The sequence below is a fragment of the Peromyscus eremicus genome, chromosome 3, assembly GCF_949786415.1.
Source record: "Peromyscus eremicus chromosome 3, PerEre_H2_v1, whole genome shotgun sequence".
Taxonomy (NCBI): domain Eukaryota; kingdom Metazoa; phylum Chordata; class Mammalia; order Rodentia; family Cricetidae; genus Peromyscus; species Peromyscus eremicus.
In genome coordinates, this window is record NC_081418.1 from 141,325,658 (window position 1) to 141,342,271 (window position 16,614).

General features: G+C 38.6%; 1 protein-coding gene and 2 pseudogenes across 1 annotated transcript; all 3 read right to left on the reverse strand.

The window, feature by feature from the left end:
- Positions 1-204: 204 nt before the first annotated feature.
- On the reverse strand, positions 205-837 carry LOC131906164 (TGF-beta receptor type-1-like; annotated as a pseudogene).
- Positions 838-2,076: 1,239 nt separating this feature from the next.
- Positions 2,077-2,952, reverse strand: LOC131906545 (taste receptor type 2 member 140-like; annotated as a pseudogene).
- Positions 2,953-10,803: 7,851 nt separating this feature from the next.
- Positions 10,804-11,788, reverse strand: LOC131906166 (taste receptor type 2 member 136-like). Its single transcript, XM_059256958.1, is given in 2 exon segments — positions 10,804-11,350; positions 11,352-11,788. Coding segments are annotated over 2 exon segments (921 nt in total). The 5' UTR covers positions 11,726-11,788.
- Positions 11,789-16,614: the final 4,826 nt, after the last annotated feature.

Genomic DNA, 16,614 nt, shown 5'->3' on the forward strand with positions numbered 1-16,614 from the left:
AGTGGTGTTAATCAGCTTAATGGCTTTATCATAGTCCATGTGGAATCGTTGTTGTGCGATCCCACCATCCTTTTGGAGATTTCAAGGTTGATGTTAGGAGTGGTCATGGTTCAATGCAGAAATTTTTTCTTTTTTCTTTTTTTCTTTCTTTCTTTCTTTCTTTCTTTCTTTCTTTCTTTCTTTCTTTCTTTCTTTCTTTCTTTCTGTGCCTCCTCTGTGGTTTGAAGCAATATCAATTGTATCTGTGATAGAACCATGTGTCACAGCCAGAACCAAGTTCGCAATACGACAGATTCCACTCTTCTTCACTAGGGTATTCTTTGATTTCAAATCTCTGTGAGCAATAGCTGGCTTTCTTTGTGTACCAACAATCTCCATGTGAAGACAGGCAAGACAGCTTGCCTTAGACAGGGCCAGTTTGATCATCCCTTCCACTGTAACAGTGTATCTGTCCAAGTAATCAAAAAATGATCCATGCTCATGGTAATCCAACACCAGCCACAGATGAGTCTATGTGCCATTGTCTTTGTTATCTGCTGCTATAAATCCTAGGATATTTTCATGGCATAACATCACAGTCTGATAAGTCTCTGCCTCTCAGAACCATGAACATTCTTCCCTAGAAGAGAATATCTTCATAGCAACTTCTCCCCGCCACTTGTCTTGCCAAACTTTTCCAAACTGACCTTTGCTGATACTTTCTTGTAACACAATGGTCCTGGCAATTGTTCTCTGAACAAGCAGTGGTAAACCCTTTGTCCTTGGTAGCAGGGTGGCTACCACCACCAACATGATGAGAAGCAGCTGGCAACATGGACCAGCAACCACCACCTCCATGGTCCTGCCACCACCATTTGTAGACTGGCCCAATCCTGGCCTCAGCTTCTCCTTAGCAAGTCTCCTAGTCTGGCTTCAAACTCAAGATCCTCCTGCCTCTGCCTCCTTCAGCAAATCCTACCAGTATGTGCCACCACAAGCAGCCATGTACAGCTTGGGTCTGAGTTGGGGAATGCAAGGCCACAGGCAAGTAGCGTTTTTACAAATTTGTGCCCCACATTGGTCATCAGATGTAACACGAATTGCTAGATGGTCTTATTGATAAAAAAAAAAAAATGGAAGCCAGGTATTTGGAGTGAACACTGAATGATCAGAGAAACAGAACAAGCCATATCCAACCTCCCCTTGCCAACTTCTCAGCTGATCTTCTTTCCCCAGACTGGAAGCCTCTGAGTCCTCATCAGAATGAATCTCAGCTGTACTGATACTAAAAAGCCCAGAAGTTTAAATGCATCTAGTTCCTGGTCCTCATGTCTTATATACCTTTCTGTTTCCTGCCATCACTTCCTGGGATTAAAGGCATGTGTCTTTCCCAAGCAAGACATGGGATCTCAAGTCCTGGAATTAAAGGTGTGTGCCACCATGCCTGGCTCTGTTTCTAGTGTGGCCTTGAACTCACAGAGCTCCAGGTCTGCCTCTAGAATGCTAGGATTAAATGCGTGTGCTACAACTGCCTAAACTTTGTGTTTAATATAGTGACTGTTCTCTTCTCTGAATCCCAGTTAAGTTTATTGGGGTGCACAATATATCAACCACACCTCAGAATGATATATTCAATTATTTCTTTAATTTGAAATAAAGAATATAATAAGATAATTAGGATGATGTTACCTTGTGATATTGAGGAATTTAAAAATACTTCTTGGGATCTTCATTTGAACTCATGCATTTAGAGTGTCTGACTTCTAATGCTCATATTTTATTCTTTAAGTCAAATTTGAAATGTTTAGGACACATTTAGTATTAAAATTTAAGTTTATTTCAATAAAGCTATAAAAGACTCTTCATAGTATTTCTTTCTCATGTGCACCCATATTTTGAATTAGTGTTTATTCCAAACACATCTTCAGGATACAAAAAAGTTATGTTCAAAAGAAATGAATAGAAATTCATAAATGACTAGCGTGCAGATATCTCACATGGCCTGACCTTCCTTGAGAACTGCAACATGTTCCCTAACTGTTTTAGGAACCAAGGTGCTGAGTGTTTTGGGGCTTTCCCCTCAGCCACCATAGTACCTTATTGTCTCAGTTTATTATCTGCTAGAATCAAAACACAAAAGTGGATTGAAGGATGTTCATTTCCAATAATGTGGTGATAAAAAAGCAGTATGTTTTTCTCCAGGATTTTAAATCTTGAAATTAGAACAAAAGATGACAGAAGGACAATGACATGCAGTAAGAGAAATGCAGTCAGAGTTTGCAGGGCTCTGATGTGGGCTGTGGTGCTTAGATTCTGTCTGGATTCTCCTGCATTGAGCTGCATGGTCTTCAGATGTCTCCACAGGGAAGTGATAAGCAGGAGAAATGCCATTAAGGACACAGTTAAGGGTATGAATATGAATATGTAATTGTTAAACAAAGTAATTTTGGTAAGTTTAACAGAATTATTCAAGCTAGAATAATAAGACATGTTATTTTTAAATCCATCAAACTAGGTATCAACTTGTATGTTTGTAACTATGATGTTTACAAATAAGAGGACCAGAGATGTCAGCAGTGTTACTGGAATCACTTTGTTAACTCTCCACTTTAGGTAAAGAAAGACAGAGTTGGAAAAATTGCCTATTTTGAGAAAATAAAAGATACTGAGGCATGTAGCAAGCCAGATGTTGAAATGATTGAACACTGTCCATGAAACAGTAATTGTCTTTGTCATTTTCTCACTAATCAAATCTGAATAAACAATACATACAAGTATAATTATAGTTACAAACCAGAATGCAGTGAATCTGGAGATGGCCAAAGCTGTGAGAATCTGATCCACTGAAGAGATCTTTCTTTTCTTGACCAAGTCCATGATATTCACCACTGCTATTATTCCATTTCCTAAGATTCCAGATATGAATTCTGGCATGAAAATGGCCCCAAAGAGACTCTGCACGAGAGGACCCATTGTCCACAAATAATGCAAGATGTCAAATACCAATCTTAAAGTTTCTTAATGCATTAATTTCAAATGACAGTTTTATTTAATTATGGAATATTAAAAAAATACTGTCCCGTTGATAATTGATTTGCACAATGCTAAGCGAGGAAACATAAAGATCTTCTGAGACTGACTCACAGTATTCTCCATGAGATTCTGACATTTTCTTACACAGTAAGTTGCTTGGAACAGACACAGAATGCTCTGTACAAGGCAGTCTGCAGCCTCACAGTAGGCTGATGCTGGAGAAAACACTTAATTTTCATATGATGATATGCAAAAAGCCAATTTGCATGATTTTGATTTTTTTTATATCTGATCATGGTTTCTCCTCCTCCATCTCTTATAAGATCTTCCTTTTGTCTTAAATACACATTTTACACGTTTTAGTCTGTCAGAATAAGCTCTGGGCAACTAATACAACAAAACTCTAGTACACCTATGGAAAACAAAAGCAAAAAACTTCCTAAGAAACAAAGGGGTTGTCATAAAAAAAAATCCCTAGGTAGATACACAGATACTGTCTGAACTTCCTCATGTGTAAGGCTGGCGTTTTCTAATTGAATTGTCTCTTGGAGATGTCAACACAAAGCACATGTTTCACCCTAGGAAATATGAATGTTTTATTCTCAGGCAAACATTAGTGACCATAGCCCAAGAACACAGATTCAGGTTACCCCAGAAAACAATTGAACATGGAAATGGTTTCATGAAACTTTTCTAGTTACAGGTAAAAGAAAATAAGAAATCAAGGCATTTTTCACCTAAACTACAGTGGTATGGACAGCTGGCAGGTAGGTTACAGAAAAGCAGGTGAAACTCAGCTAAAGTTTTTGGGTATGATTTTAAGATACTCTTAGTTTTTGGTGTTAGTAGGAGTGAGTGGTCTGTTAGTATACTCCAAATGTTTTCACTCATTACTGAAGGGATATGTGAGATCACGCACACAAGTACACAATAGATTGCTACTAAGGACATTAAAGATTGCCAAAGATAATTTGGTTTTGGGTCCATAGCATTATTACTCTCCACAATCATAAAGTTCTGGTCAATTAGTCCATCTTGTAGAATCGTCATCATAAATATGAATAGGGTAATATCTCTACAAAGCCAGGTACTGAATATAGTATGTCTTTATCATTTCACTTTGTACTTTACATAGTATTTATTTTACTTTACATACAAAGGTCTATACCTAAACTTATAAAACCCATTCCATTTTTTTCCTTTCCCCAATAGTTCAGGTTTTCACTTTCGCTAACATCAGTTGAGGTCATTTTCAGTTTAGTCATACTTATAAAGAAACTGTCTCAAGGGTGTTTTTTTAGTCAGTGTTCCTTGATGTAAAGCAGTTTCTAGCAATAGCTATCATGGTTGATGTTGTAAACTGCTGATTGTTTGGTGCCATAGTCACAACAATGAATTCAGCAAAATAATACAGTCAAACTAGGTACAGGATAATGGCAATAGGCTTGTTTATCATTCCTATCATAAGGAGAGCAGGATAGAATTATGAGACCCTCATTTGTGAGTCCAGCCATTGCTTCCTTCTGTTTCCCAGCTCCTTGTAATTTTGGCTGATATGTAAGATATACAGGAGATGGACTGTAACTGAAGGCAATCATCTAGTTTGCAGGCTCACAGTAGGCTGATGCTGGAGAAAATACTTAATTTTCATATGATGATATGCAAAAAGCCAATTTGCATGATTTTGATTTTTTTTTTATATCTGATCATGGTTTCTCCTCCTCCATCTCTTATAAGATCTTCCTTTTGTCTTAAATACACATTTTACACATTTTAGTCTGTCAGAATAAGCTCTGGGCAACTAATACAACAAAACTCTAGTACACCTACGGAAAACAAAAGCAAAGAATATCATCACAGAAATGTTTAGTTTCTTTCTCAGACCTGAGGTTAGGGCCATAAAATCAGCCCAACAGATATTTTTTGAAAAACTGAGCCCTAGGGAAATCTGACATTGTTTTCATTTGTTTGTTTCAGAAGAACAAAAGAAAAAAAATCCTAGACACAGGGCCCAAAGAGAAAGGATGTTAATCAAGAGATTAGCACCCTGTAAGCTAAGCAAGTTTCCTCCAGTGCTGCTCACAGGACACACAAGGTTTGCACAGAGTGCTGGCAGCATTGATTCATGATGGCCCTGCAAAGGGCAGAGTAGGAGGATGGTAAGGACAAGAGGTTCCCTATGAGAGAAGCAAAACAAACTACAGAGACGATGGGAGAACTATGAATGTATTTTCTGAGGTTAACCATTAATATGGAGAGTCAGCTTCCCACTGGTTTCTTAGCATTGAGCTGATTTGGAGAAAAAGATCTCAGGCACCTAGGGACATAAAAGACCCCTTGGTATTAGATCCTGAAATTTCAAGATGTAACCATGTGGTGTTCTTCAAAATGTGTAGTTATTTAATAATAACAATAAAATTTGTCCAGGAGAATACACAAGTTCACATTCTCTATGATTTTCAAATATTCCATTGGATTTGCTGGTACCATGTGGGGACCCAAAAAGGCTTTGTCGTTTATCACACAGAGCAGAAGCTTCTGATATCAGGTGCTCATTCGAACTGTGTTTCATGACCATCATAAGGAGGATTCTTTGTTTGTTTGTTTGTTTGTTTGTTTGTTTGTTATTTAATACTGAATGCATAAGTGAAATAGATTTGTTAGTTTGTGAGATTCTGCATTGCTGTCCGACTATAATGTGACATTATTATAGGGTCAACAGAAAGACTGAAATCAAGTCTCACTGGTGATAGAAACCACTCTTAAGGGCAGGCTCCATGACCAGCAGCAGATGGCCAATACAAAACAAACTCGACAGAAACTTTATGGGTTGGTTCTTTGTCTCCTAATGTTTTGTCAGGGCTTTTTTTTTTTTAACATATGTATATATTATAGCTTCTGGTTTTGTGTTTTTTATGGGATTTATGTGTATAAATGTATGTGTCTCTGTATCTATATGTGTTTCTTTGTATCTTTTCCTTCTGTTTGTTTTGCCCTATTCCAGTTTATTTGTTTTTGTCTTATTTTATTATTATTCTTTAAATGTCAGACAGAAATGGTGTGGATTCAGATGGGCCTGGTGGTGCTGAGGTTCTTGGAGGAGTTGGGTAAGGGGAAAACATAATCAGAGTATTTTGTATGAAAAAAAGGTCTATTTTTAATAAGAGAACACTAGAAAAAGTGCTGCTGAGGGAGATGAGTGATAAATATAATCATCTGTTTATCATCTTGGTGAGCTTTTAGATAGCAATGCTAAAATTCCACTATGTCAATGCTAGTGCAGACACATAGAATTGTGTATTGTATTGTATAGGTTTATATATTTCCTTCTTCCAACAGAACTTTCTTCAGTGATTATATCAACACACTTTCTCTCATTTTCATATTTTACACAAGAGGCTGCCAGATCCTTGAGAAAGCATGTAACATTGGCTATGTACCACACACAACTCGGTCTCATTTTCACAGCTGCAGAGATTCATGGATTAAAAATAATTATTTATTTATAGTATACTATATATATAATCACCTATACATATAATCTTGTCATAGTGTGAATGTGTTTAATGTAGGTATTTTGTAGTTTCATCTGCTAAATTTCAAATGACTCTTAAGGATAGAAAATGAAGGAAAACAACTTTAAATTTCAAAGTCACATGTAGTTTTGGAAAAACCCAGAAAAAAATTTTAAAATCTCACCTCAAATTCAGATTTGGCCTTTGTTTCAAGAAGTACAATACATGGTACTAGCACTCTCCTAGCTGTGTCTGTAAGGCTTCAACAGCACTGAGATCAGGCCATAGTCACTGTTTCAATATATTTCTAAACTTTGTCACTATTTGTGCTCAATATGAAACCCTTCTGTGTTTCTTATGGCAGTCACGTGCTTAAATGCATTGTGTGCATATTTCTAATAACAATTCTGTTTATTCTCTATTAGACAGGAAAATAGAATTTTTTATTCAATTATTTTAACTTTTAATGATTCTCTGTGGATTTCACATCATGCATTCGTCTCCTCAAATCTGCCCTCTGCCCTTGCAACCTCCACCCAAAACAAAACAAAATTTAAAAGGTAAACCAACAACCAAAACAAACAAAACAAAACAAAAACAAAAATAAAGAATCTCATCTTGGAAGCTGTACTGTAGCCCAATGAGTCACACAGTTTCCCCTTTAGTGCATTCATCTTTACTTGTGTTTGTTGCTGTGAGTCACTGGTCTGGTTTGAGGCCTCTGACTTCTGCTATGCTATCAATAATGGGCTCTCATTGGGACTCCTCTTGGATATCTTTTTGTTGTCCTGTGTTCATGGAGGTCCTGCAGTTATGGATCTGTAGGTTCATCCCCTTCACATGCTCCAACAGTTCAGATAAGGTGGATGTTGGGGTGGGCTTACTCAGTCCTGGTTCTAGGCCTGGGTGCTAGCTGGGTTTACCTGACCACTAGTTTCCCTCATCATCACTACCAGGGCATTCTCTCCAGCACTGCCTCAGCTAGCTCCCCCAATGCAGCCTCAGCAAGGAGCAGGAGCAGTTCTCTTTCTCTCAGGTCCTAGGATCCACCTCACCCACACTCACACCACCACGGCAGCTCTACTATTTTGCCCAGGCCAGGTGCAGGGCCCTCTCTCAATTGCTGTAGGAGGCATATTGGGGGCGGGGGTGTCAGCCCTTTACCCATTACCATCTGTGGCTGATGAGAGAGCTGGCTCTGGGGTCAGGACAGTGAGAGAACTAGCCCTGCTGCTCACCAGCTGCAGGAGAGCGAGCCTTGCACCCTGCCTGGGCAGCACATTAAACCTAACCCTGTTGTAGGGCCACATGTGAGACAGCCCTGAGGGCACGAGAGCAAGAGAGCTGACATCTTTTTCTTACCTGTGCTACCACATGGCAGATGTGAGGAGGTGGGGTCAGGTCTGCTCTCATGCCCTTAGGACCGGCTCACCTGCACCCACTCCAACAGGGTCAGCTTTGGTAGTGAGGGGCCCATGGTGAGGACCATCTTTCCAGAGCGCAGGGGCCAGCTCTCTTACTACAGTTTCTAGAGAAGGGCAAGGCCAGTTCAGTAAAGCCCTTGGATTTCAACACACATGGTTTCTATGACCCCTTGTAGCAACAGGAGCCACAGATATCACCCCAGACCCTGGCTGCTGCAGGGCCACAGACTGAGACATGACCCTAGGATGCAGCCTGGGCCCGGATGTCTATATGGCCCCATGTGGCAGCAGAGGCCACCTAGATTAGTATGGCTCCAGCAGCAGCATGGCCCTCAGACATTGACATGGTCTCAGGTGGCTGATCCAACTCCAGTCATCTACACGGCCCTTGATTGAAAGGAAAACGGTGCTGGTAGCTGGCACTGGTTACCGTGTGGAATGGTCACAATCATGAACCCAGTGGTACCTTTTAGGGCTTTATTAGTGGGGGGGGGCAGAGACTTATAGAGCCAGGCCTGGCGGAGAGGAAACACAGAGAGAGAGAGAGAGAGAGAGAGAGAGAGAGAGAGAGAGAGAGAGAGAGAGAGAGAGAGAGAGAGAGAGAGAAGAAGAAGAAGGAGGAGGAGGAGGAGGAGGAGGAGGAGGAGGAGGAGGAGGAGGAGGAGGAGGAGGAGGAGGAGGGAGGGGGGGGGGAGGGAGGGAGGGAGGGAGGGAGGGGAACATGGCACCTGGGTACACAGGCCCACGCACAGAGATCACCAGGTCACGTCCATGCAACTATGTGACCACGTAACCATGGGTCATGGGTCATGCAAGACATACAACCCAGAAATGACTAGGTGGAGATGACTAAGTGTCCCGCTGGGTATGCACGACCATGGGGCGTGGTTGGAATTCCTGTCATTAGTGGTAACAGGGACTATGGACATCAAGTCTGACCCTCACTGCTGTAAGGGCTGCAGGCCCAGACACGGCCCTTGGCAGCAGCCCTGGCCTGAACGACACCATGATCCTGGGTGACAATGCAGGCCACTCAGATCTGCATGGCCCTGGTGGCATCACAGCCCTTGGATACCCACATGGCCACAGGTTACAGTCTAGACCCCGAGGATCCAGTCCTAGACAGTAGCCCAGGCTTGGATGTCACCATGGTCCCAGGTGGCAACACAGGTCATTTGGATTGGCATGGCCAAGGACCTTCGTGCAGGCTCCTGGTTATGTCCTACCTACCCCAGCTGCAAGGCATGGCACTGAGCTGTTGCTTTTCTTCTCTTACATGCCTAGGTCTCAAAATTCCTGCTTTTTTTCTTTTTGTTGTTATTGTTGTTGTTTGGTTTTTTGAGACAGGGTTTCTCTGTGTTGCCCTAACTATTCTGAAACTTGCTCTGTAGACCAGGCTGGCTTCAAACTCACAGAGATCCACTTACCTCTGCCTCTGGAACACTAGGGTTAAAGGCGTGCACCACCACCACCCAACAATTCTTGAAAAACTAAAATCTACCTCAAACAAGTTTTTAATATGTGATTTAGAATGATACGCTAGACGTCTAAACGAGGTGGTAATTCATCATCGAAATCTATATACACTTAGTTTTGGTTACACATTCCTCTTACCTTTCCTCTTCATCAGCTCATTCTCTACCTGCTTATATATTTCTCCCCGCGGTGTTCCTGTCCTCTACGCTCATATCCAGTATAGTTTACTAAATAGAAAAAAAGTCATTGAGGGCAGGGGAATAGACAATAAGGAAAGAGAAGAGTATAATATATTTGATGAATTCTAGTCATGGTTTTTATAATTACTTTAGAGTATTAAGACATTATCAATGAAAAACTGCATAAACATTGTGTAACAGATGAATATATTTACAATATTTAATTACATTTCTTATTTTCTTTGATAAAATAATGTTGGATTTTTCTTCTAATACAAATGTGCTTAAATTTGCAACTTTTATTCCAGGACATAGATACATTTTTTTTAATTTAAAGTTTTATTGTTTTTGAGAATTTCATGCATGAGTACTGTATTTGTATCATTTTTACCCACCCTCTGCCCCCAACTCCTCCCACCAATCCCTCTTAAATTCAGAACCTTCTTTTGCTATAATTATCATCACAACCACACACACACAACAACAACAACCTACAAGTCCATTTAGTTTTGCTTATATGTACCCATATTTAGAATTGATCAGCATTAGACAGTTTATCAGAAATCTAAAAAGATTTGATACATACATGTGGTACAAAGAAAAATGGGAACAGCAATGATTCTTGAAACAAACTAAGTTTTTTTTCATTTTTCTTTATTAAGAAATTTTCTACTCACCCCACATAATATCCACAACCCCCCTCTTCTCCCATCCCCCAGCCCTCTTTCCCAAGCCACCCCGCATCCCCACATCCCCCAAATGGAGGTCTCCCATAGGGAGTCAGCAGAGCCCAGCACACTGAGCCTAGGCAGGTACAAGCCACTTCCCACTGCACCATGGCTGTGCAAGGTAAGTTTTAAATAATATTTAAACTTATTATGTAGAGGACAAATAAGCTTTTTTATCAATTATACCTAGCTTCATAATTCTGAAGAATGTGAATCATATTTTGAATAATGCCATGGTTTTTATGAAAATAATATTAAGGGAATGCTATAGACAGATTTTCTTGTACATTTTATACATGTCAACAAACGCAAACAATCTCTAATTTTGTTGACATAGATATAAATACTTTCTTGAAATTTCTTTAGAAATAATCCACACACAGTCCATTTTTCAAAAGCAATAGGAAGCATAAAATGCTACAGAATCTGCTACTAGTCACACTACATCTCTAATATTGGCTGAAGGACTTCAAGGTTTTGGTTCTTTCAGGCAGAGCCTTGTTCGCACCTGCACCATAGCCAACACAAAGGCCTGTTTGATCTTCTTGTTTCCCCATATCAGTACGTAGGAATGGCTTGAAGGATACAGGGCGGCAATAACCTGGCAAATCAGGTGGACTGGCTCATCCAGAGACATCACGTAACTTGAACCTGATATGATTAGAGACAGAATGAACACTGAAAATAACAACAGAAAGGAGATCACAGCTTGTAAAGCTTTAATGTGGGCCGTAGTGCTTGGATCTTGGGATCCTTTTCTGTAAAGCTTCATTGTCTGAAGGTGTTTACACAGAGAATAGATTAACAGCAGAAGACAGATCATAGATGTGGTGAAGGGAATGACATTGTTCAGAGTGAATGTCGTCAAAAATGTAAGGTTTATGACATAATCAAGTTTGGGATTCCCAGTCAAGTTGCCTCTGTGACCATCCACTTGGACTTTCCCACATTTGGTTGCCATCACAAGATTAGGAAACAAAATCACCAAACTCCCCAAAAGTACAACGACAATGACACTTAATTTTTCCCTTCAGGCCAAGAAAAATAAGGTTCGAGAAATTGCCTATCTTCAGCAAATACAGTATGCTGAGTATAGTTGTCAGCCAGGTATTAAAATGGTTGATTACAGCCCAGGCAACACAAATAACTAATTTTACTTGTATAGTTAATAAAGCTGGATTAAACACAGTTGAGCACCAATGCATTACCACTACCCAAAGAAACCCGATCCTGAAGATGGCCAGAGCAGTGAGAATTCTATCATTTAAGGAGATTTTTCTTCTCTTGATGTAGTCAGTAAAGTTCACCAGAACAATGAAGACATTGGCAAAGCTTCCAAGAGTAATTTCTGCCACCATTGCGATGGCAGCAATGCTGAGAAAAGCACTCATCACGTCTCAGCAAATAATATTTAAAAGACGAAAAACAAAATGTAGCTCTCGTGTCACTAGTTGTGATTTTGTGAACACACCAATCCCTGTGCTCTTCATTTATGGTCAGTGAAGATCATGCTGTGTTTAAATACCATGGCCAATGTCAAATGAGAAAGCAACCCCATGTGCTGGTGAATGAGTTTGGTGCTGTTTTCATAGAAACAAAAATGCTTGCAAAACAGTTCAAATGGATTTTTACTTATACAGCCTTCTAAGTACTAGTGTATTTCAGGGCTGAGGTTAAGGGAAGCTACATTCTCATTTGCAAGCATGCAAATGAACAAATATATGGTTTTATGGTTTAAAACAATTTCCTCCTGCTTAGGCCCACCATAATTTATATTCATCCATGTTACGGATTTGCTATTAAAATTTTAAAACTCAGTACAGAGATTATGCAGTGAGTTGGCAAACCCTTTATTCTAGCTTGGTTGTATATAGAATATCTCCTTTTAACTACATGGAGTGGCCTTAATAATTACACCAATATATTACCAATATGGATTCAAGTTAAATGACAGATTTATGTATTAAAAAATTGGAAAATTTCCTAACCAAATTGTCAAGATCTTTGCATGGGAAACCAGGAAGGCTAATACTCCATGAAATCTGATAACTGATGAAAACACCTATCACCTATGCATAATTTTTACTCAAAAGCTGACAAAAGCTTGTGTGCACAGTGCTTGCATGTGCTCACACGTGTGCCCTCATCTCTCATGCATCTCTCATAGAAGAATCATTGTACTGCACTCTTCCAAATTGAAGACTATTTTCAAAGATATCATGTAAGTTTAAAGTAGTCATTTGTTGCACTTCAAGCCATTTGGTCCACTATAAATATACGTAACATATAAATATCTTCAAATATATGTACCGTAGTTAGATATTTATATAATTATTCTATTAGGCAGAGTTAATATTTAAATATATTTGATTCAAATAATCAACAATGTTTTTAAAAATTCTTTGTTTAAAAACTCTTTTTAAAAATTATTTTGTTATTTTATGTGTATGAGTGTTTTACCTGCATGTATGTTGGTGTACTGCATGTGCCTGGTGCCTAAAGGGTGGGAGCCTCCTTGTGGGTGCTGGGAACCAAATCCAGTTCTTTTTCAAGAACAAGTGCTTAACCTCTGAGCTAACTCTCTAGCCCCAACAGTTTTCCAAAGATTTCTCAAAGAACACTTATTTCTTACTGTGGAGTTAAGGCTTCATATATATATTCAGTTTTTATGTAATTGATTTTGATAACTTTGTTTTTAAGATTAGTAGATGTTAAAATAGGTTAATTTATGAGTTCTAATTTTTTTCAATTTTTATAATATAATTAGTTTTAGAGAAGGCTGAAGTCACACTACAAAGATGAAAAAACAGGCAGTTGGCTTCATATGGCTGTAATACGGACTTTTTTACAACTGCTTGTTACTTCAGTACACTTATCAGTAAAATACAAATAAAAATAGTAACTTCATTATCAACAACAGTGATAACCCCCTCCCAAACTGAAAACAAACAAATTCTTAAGATCTTAAAATATTTCAAATAGAAACTGCTTTTTCAGAACATTTTTCTATAAGAAAAAAATTACAAATTCATCCAATAATAATTATTTTCCAACAGATTAAGCTCACTTGCTGTGTTTACTTTGGAGATGGAGTTGATGTTTTTCTGATATGTTTTGTTTTATAAGATTTGGTATTGCTAACCTAAAATTTCAATACCTCTTAACCTGGTTTACTACTAATAGAGTAATATTATTCCCATATAAAACACACAAATGTAAATGTGTTTGCTCAAGTAAACCAAATAAGAATCTTGAGGCAGATAGCTTTCAGGTGTGATAGCGCATCAGTGTATCCCAGCACCTGAAAGGCAGAAATAAGAGATAACTTCAAGTTCAAGGTCAGCTTAGCTGGACAGTGATTCCCATGCCCACCAAAGCTACATGCAGAGACCTTGCCTCAAAACAAAACAAAAATTAATATATAACATTGATTATTCTGTGGGATATTATCTTAAATTAATTTCTGCATTCATATTTAAGACCTTAGATTAATGCTAAACAGTAAGTGAAACATTTGATGAAATGTTAAAATATAGTTGCCAAGATTAGTTCATTGAGCTATAAGATCATATATAGTTCTTATTTTATATGTTGTGCAGTAACTATTTGCTAATACCCACATACTTACTGGCCTGAAGGAATTGAGGACAGAGTTCAGGGTCAGAGTGTCTGTTCCCTGTTACATTATCTGCTTATCTTTCTAAAAAGCATTAGAAGTTTTCCACCTACATTTTCCACCAACTGCAGAGAGCTGGGATTTTCAAATTTGACCCAAAACTTATAGATAATATCTTTGGCAGAGATGGTCCTGTTAGAGCCATTTGGAAGTTACTATAAATTACATATTTTTACTAATTTTTTTCCTTTTTACTTTACTTTTTCATATAGCATAGATTGGTGATGATTATTTTTATACTCTCATCTACAGAATAAAAATGATGGAGGAGGAAAATGATGATGTAATTAAGGGAAGCACTGTAATCATCAAAAATAATAGATTTAGGAGAAGATGTAATTATGAAGGTGAACAAAATTTTGCATTTCTTAATTTCAAAGCTTGAAACATCATACATAAGTGGGTAGAATATAATCTACCTACCATGATAATTTATTTTCACAACTAGTATGTCAATACTAAATAACATTTATGGAAGGATGTGCTGTGGGATGGTCTGTATGTCAAATATGTTGCTGATTGGTCAATAAATAAATCACTGGTTGGCCAGTGGCCAGGCAGGAAGTATAGGCGGGACAAGGAGGAGAATAAAGCTGGGAAGTGGAAGGCTGAGTCAGAGAGACACTGCCAACTGCCATGATGACAAACAGCATGTGAAGATGCCGGTAAGCCACGAGCCACGTGGCAAGGTATAGATTAATGGAAATGGATTAATTTAAGATGTAAGAACAGTTAGCAAGAAGCCTGCCACAGCCATACAGTTTGTAACCAATATAAGTCTCTGTGTTTACTTGGTCTGGTCTGAGTGGCTGTGGGACTGGCAAGTGAGAGAGATTTGTCCCGACTGTGGGCCAGGCAAGAAAACTTTACTACAAGGATGTAATCCAGAGGAGATGTTTAGTTCAGATAAAAGAATAATACAGACCAAATAAGTGATTTCACCCATATCCAGCTTAGTGAACCAATGAGTTTCTTTGGGTTGCTTATGGGAGGATGGGTCAGGGGTGACTTACATGGGTGTCTCTGGATAGCTGCATCCATGAGCAGCCTATCTCAGTACCAGTCAGGACTTAGGAAAGATCCTAGACTTGTTAGTAGCTCAACAGTAAGAAAGTCTCCCCTCCCCAGTGATTGTTGTTGATTAAATAACCTTGGAGAGAGGACTTGAGCCTTGTGCATTCCAGGAGCATTCTGAACCTTGTGTTCACTTTCCTGGTATTATGAGCTTCTCCCTTTCCTCCAAGTAGGGCTGTTTTATCCTAAAGGAGATAGCAATAAAACAGAGGCTGCTAATTTGCCTGTGTTTGGACTGAGTTCTTACACTAAGCTCAACAGACATGCTGTGACTCCACATCATGACTCCAAACAGAGTTATTAAAATGAGCAGGAGGGCAGATAGAAGACAGAGGAAGGACAAGAAGAAGAGTAGCAGGAGGAGAAGGATCAGAAATCTCTCCAACTGGCCAGTTTTAAAAAATATGATTTTTAAGAGAAAAGGTCCCTCAAATTTTACTTCTTAAAAAAAATAATTGAAATGATCAATTTTTTGTTTTTTGATCAATTATTGATCAAATGCTCAATGATCAATCTTTGGTTTTGGTTTTTTTTTTTAATATAAATCCTTGTTTTTCTTAACTATATTCTGTCTATAAAGCTAACACTCACTCTCAGCGCATCATTGGATATTTCATTTTGCAGAATTAAGGAATCCTTCAAAACTATATTTGTAAATAAGAGCCATTAAAATCTGAATTTGTAGCAATGTTGTCTCTTAACATCATGGAACTTAAACTAGGTAGAAACTAAGGCTCTTGTTGTATCTGTTTCAGGGCTCTGAGTCACAATCTTGGATAGAAATATAGTATATAGAGAAATAGAGCTGTTCCAATGATCCTTTGCCTTTCCAACTGTTTCAGCTCTCAGAGGAAGGAAACTTAACTAACAGAAACAGCAAAAGACAACAGTGTTTCTGTTTGCTAGAGAAAATCCACTATCATTTGAATTGATTTGTATTGCATAGCAGATGCCTAACATAAGAGGAATCATTTATTTGTTATATGGGAGGTTTTTCTATTTTTTTCTTTTGTTTGTTCAAGACAGAGTTTCTATATGTAGCCTTGGCTGTCCTGGAACTTGTTCTGTAGACCAGGATGGCCTTGAACTCACAGATCCACCTGCCTCTGCTTCCTGAGTGCTGGAATTAAAGGCTGTGCCATCATCCCCAATAGTTTTCTATTTTTAACTTTAACTAGAGGATAAGGATGAGCTTCAGAGAGATGAATAAATATAGTAAGTCAGACAATTTCAGGCAATAGGTATTGATATCTGATTTTAGAAAACTAAATGGAGATGCCTTTCCTACCTTTCCTGAGGTTATGAGAACTATTGAGGTGTCTTTCTATTTAGTGAGATGTCCAAAATTTGTCCTGATTTCTTCAGGTCAACATGGTCTTTAAGATCTACAACAAGAAGAATATACAGGGTTTCCCTCTAGCCCATGGTGTCCAGCTCAAACAGGAGATTCAGTTGACCTATATTCTTCTCTTATTAATCATACTACTGTCATTGACAGATATTATAGAGCCTTGCCCAGACTGCCAAGGC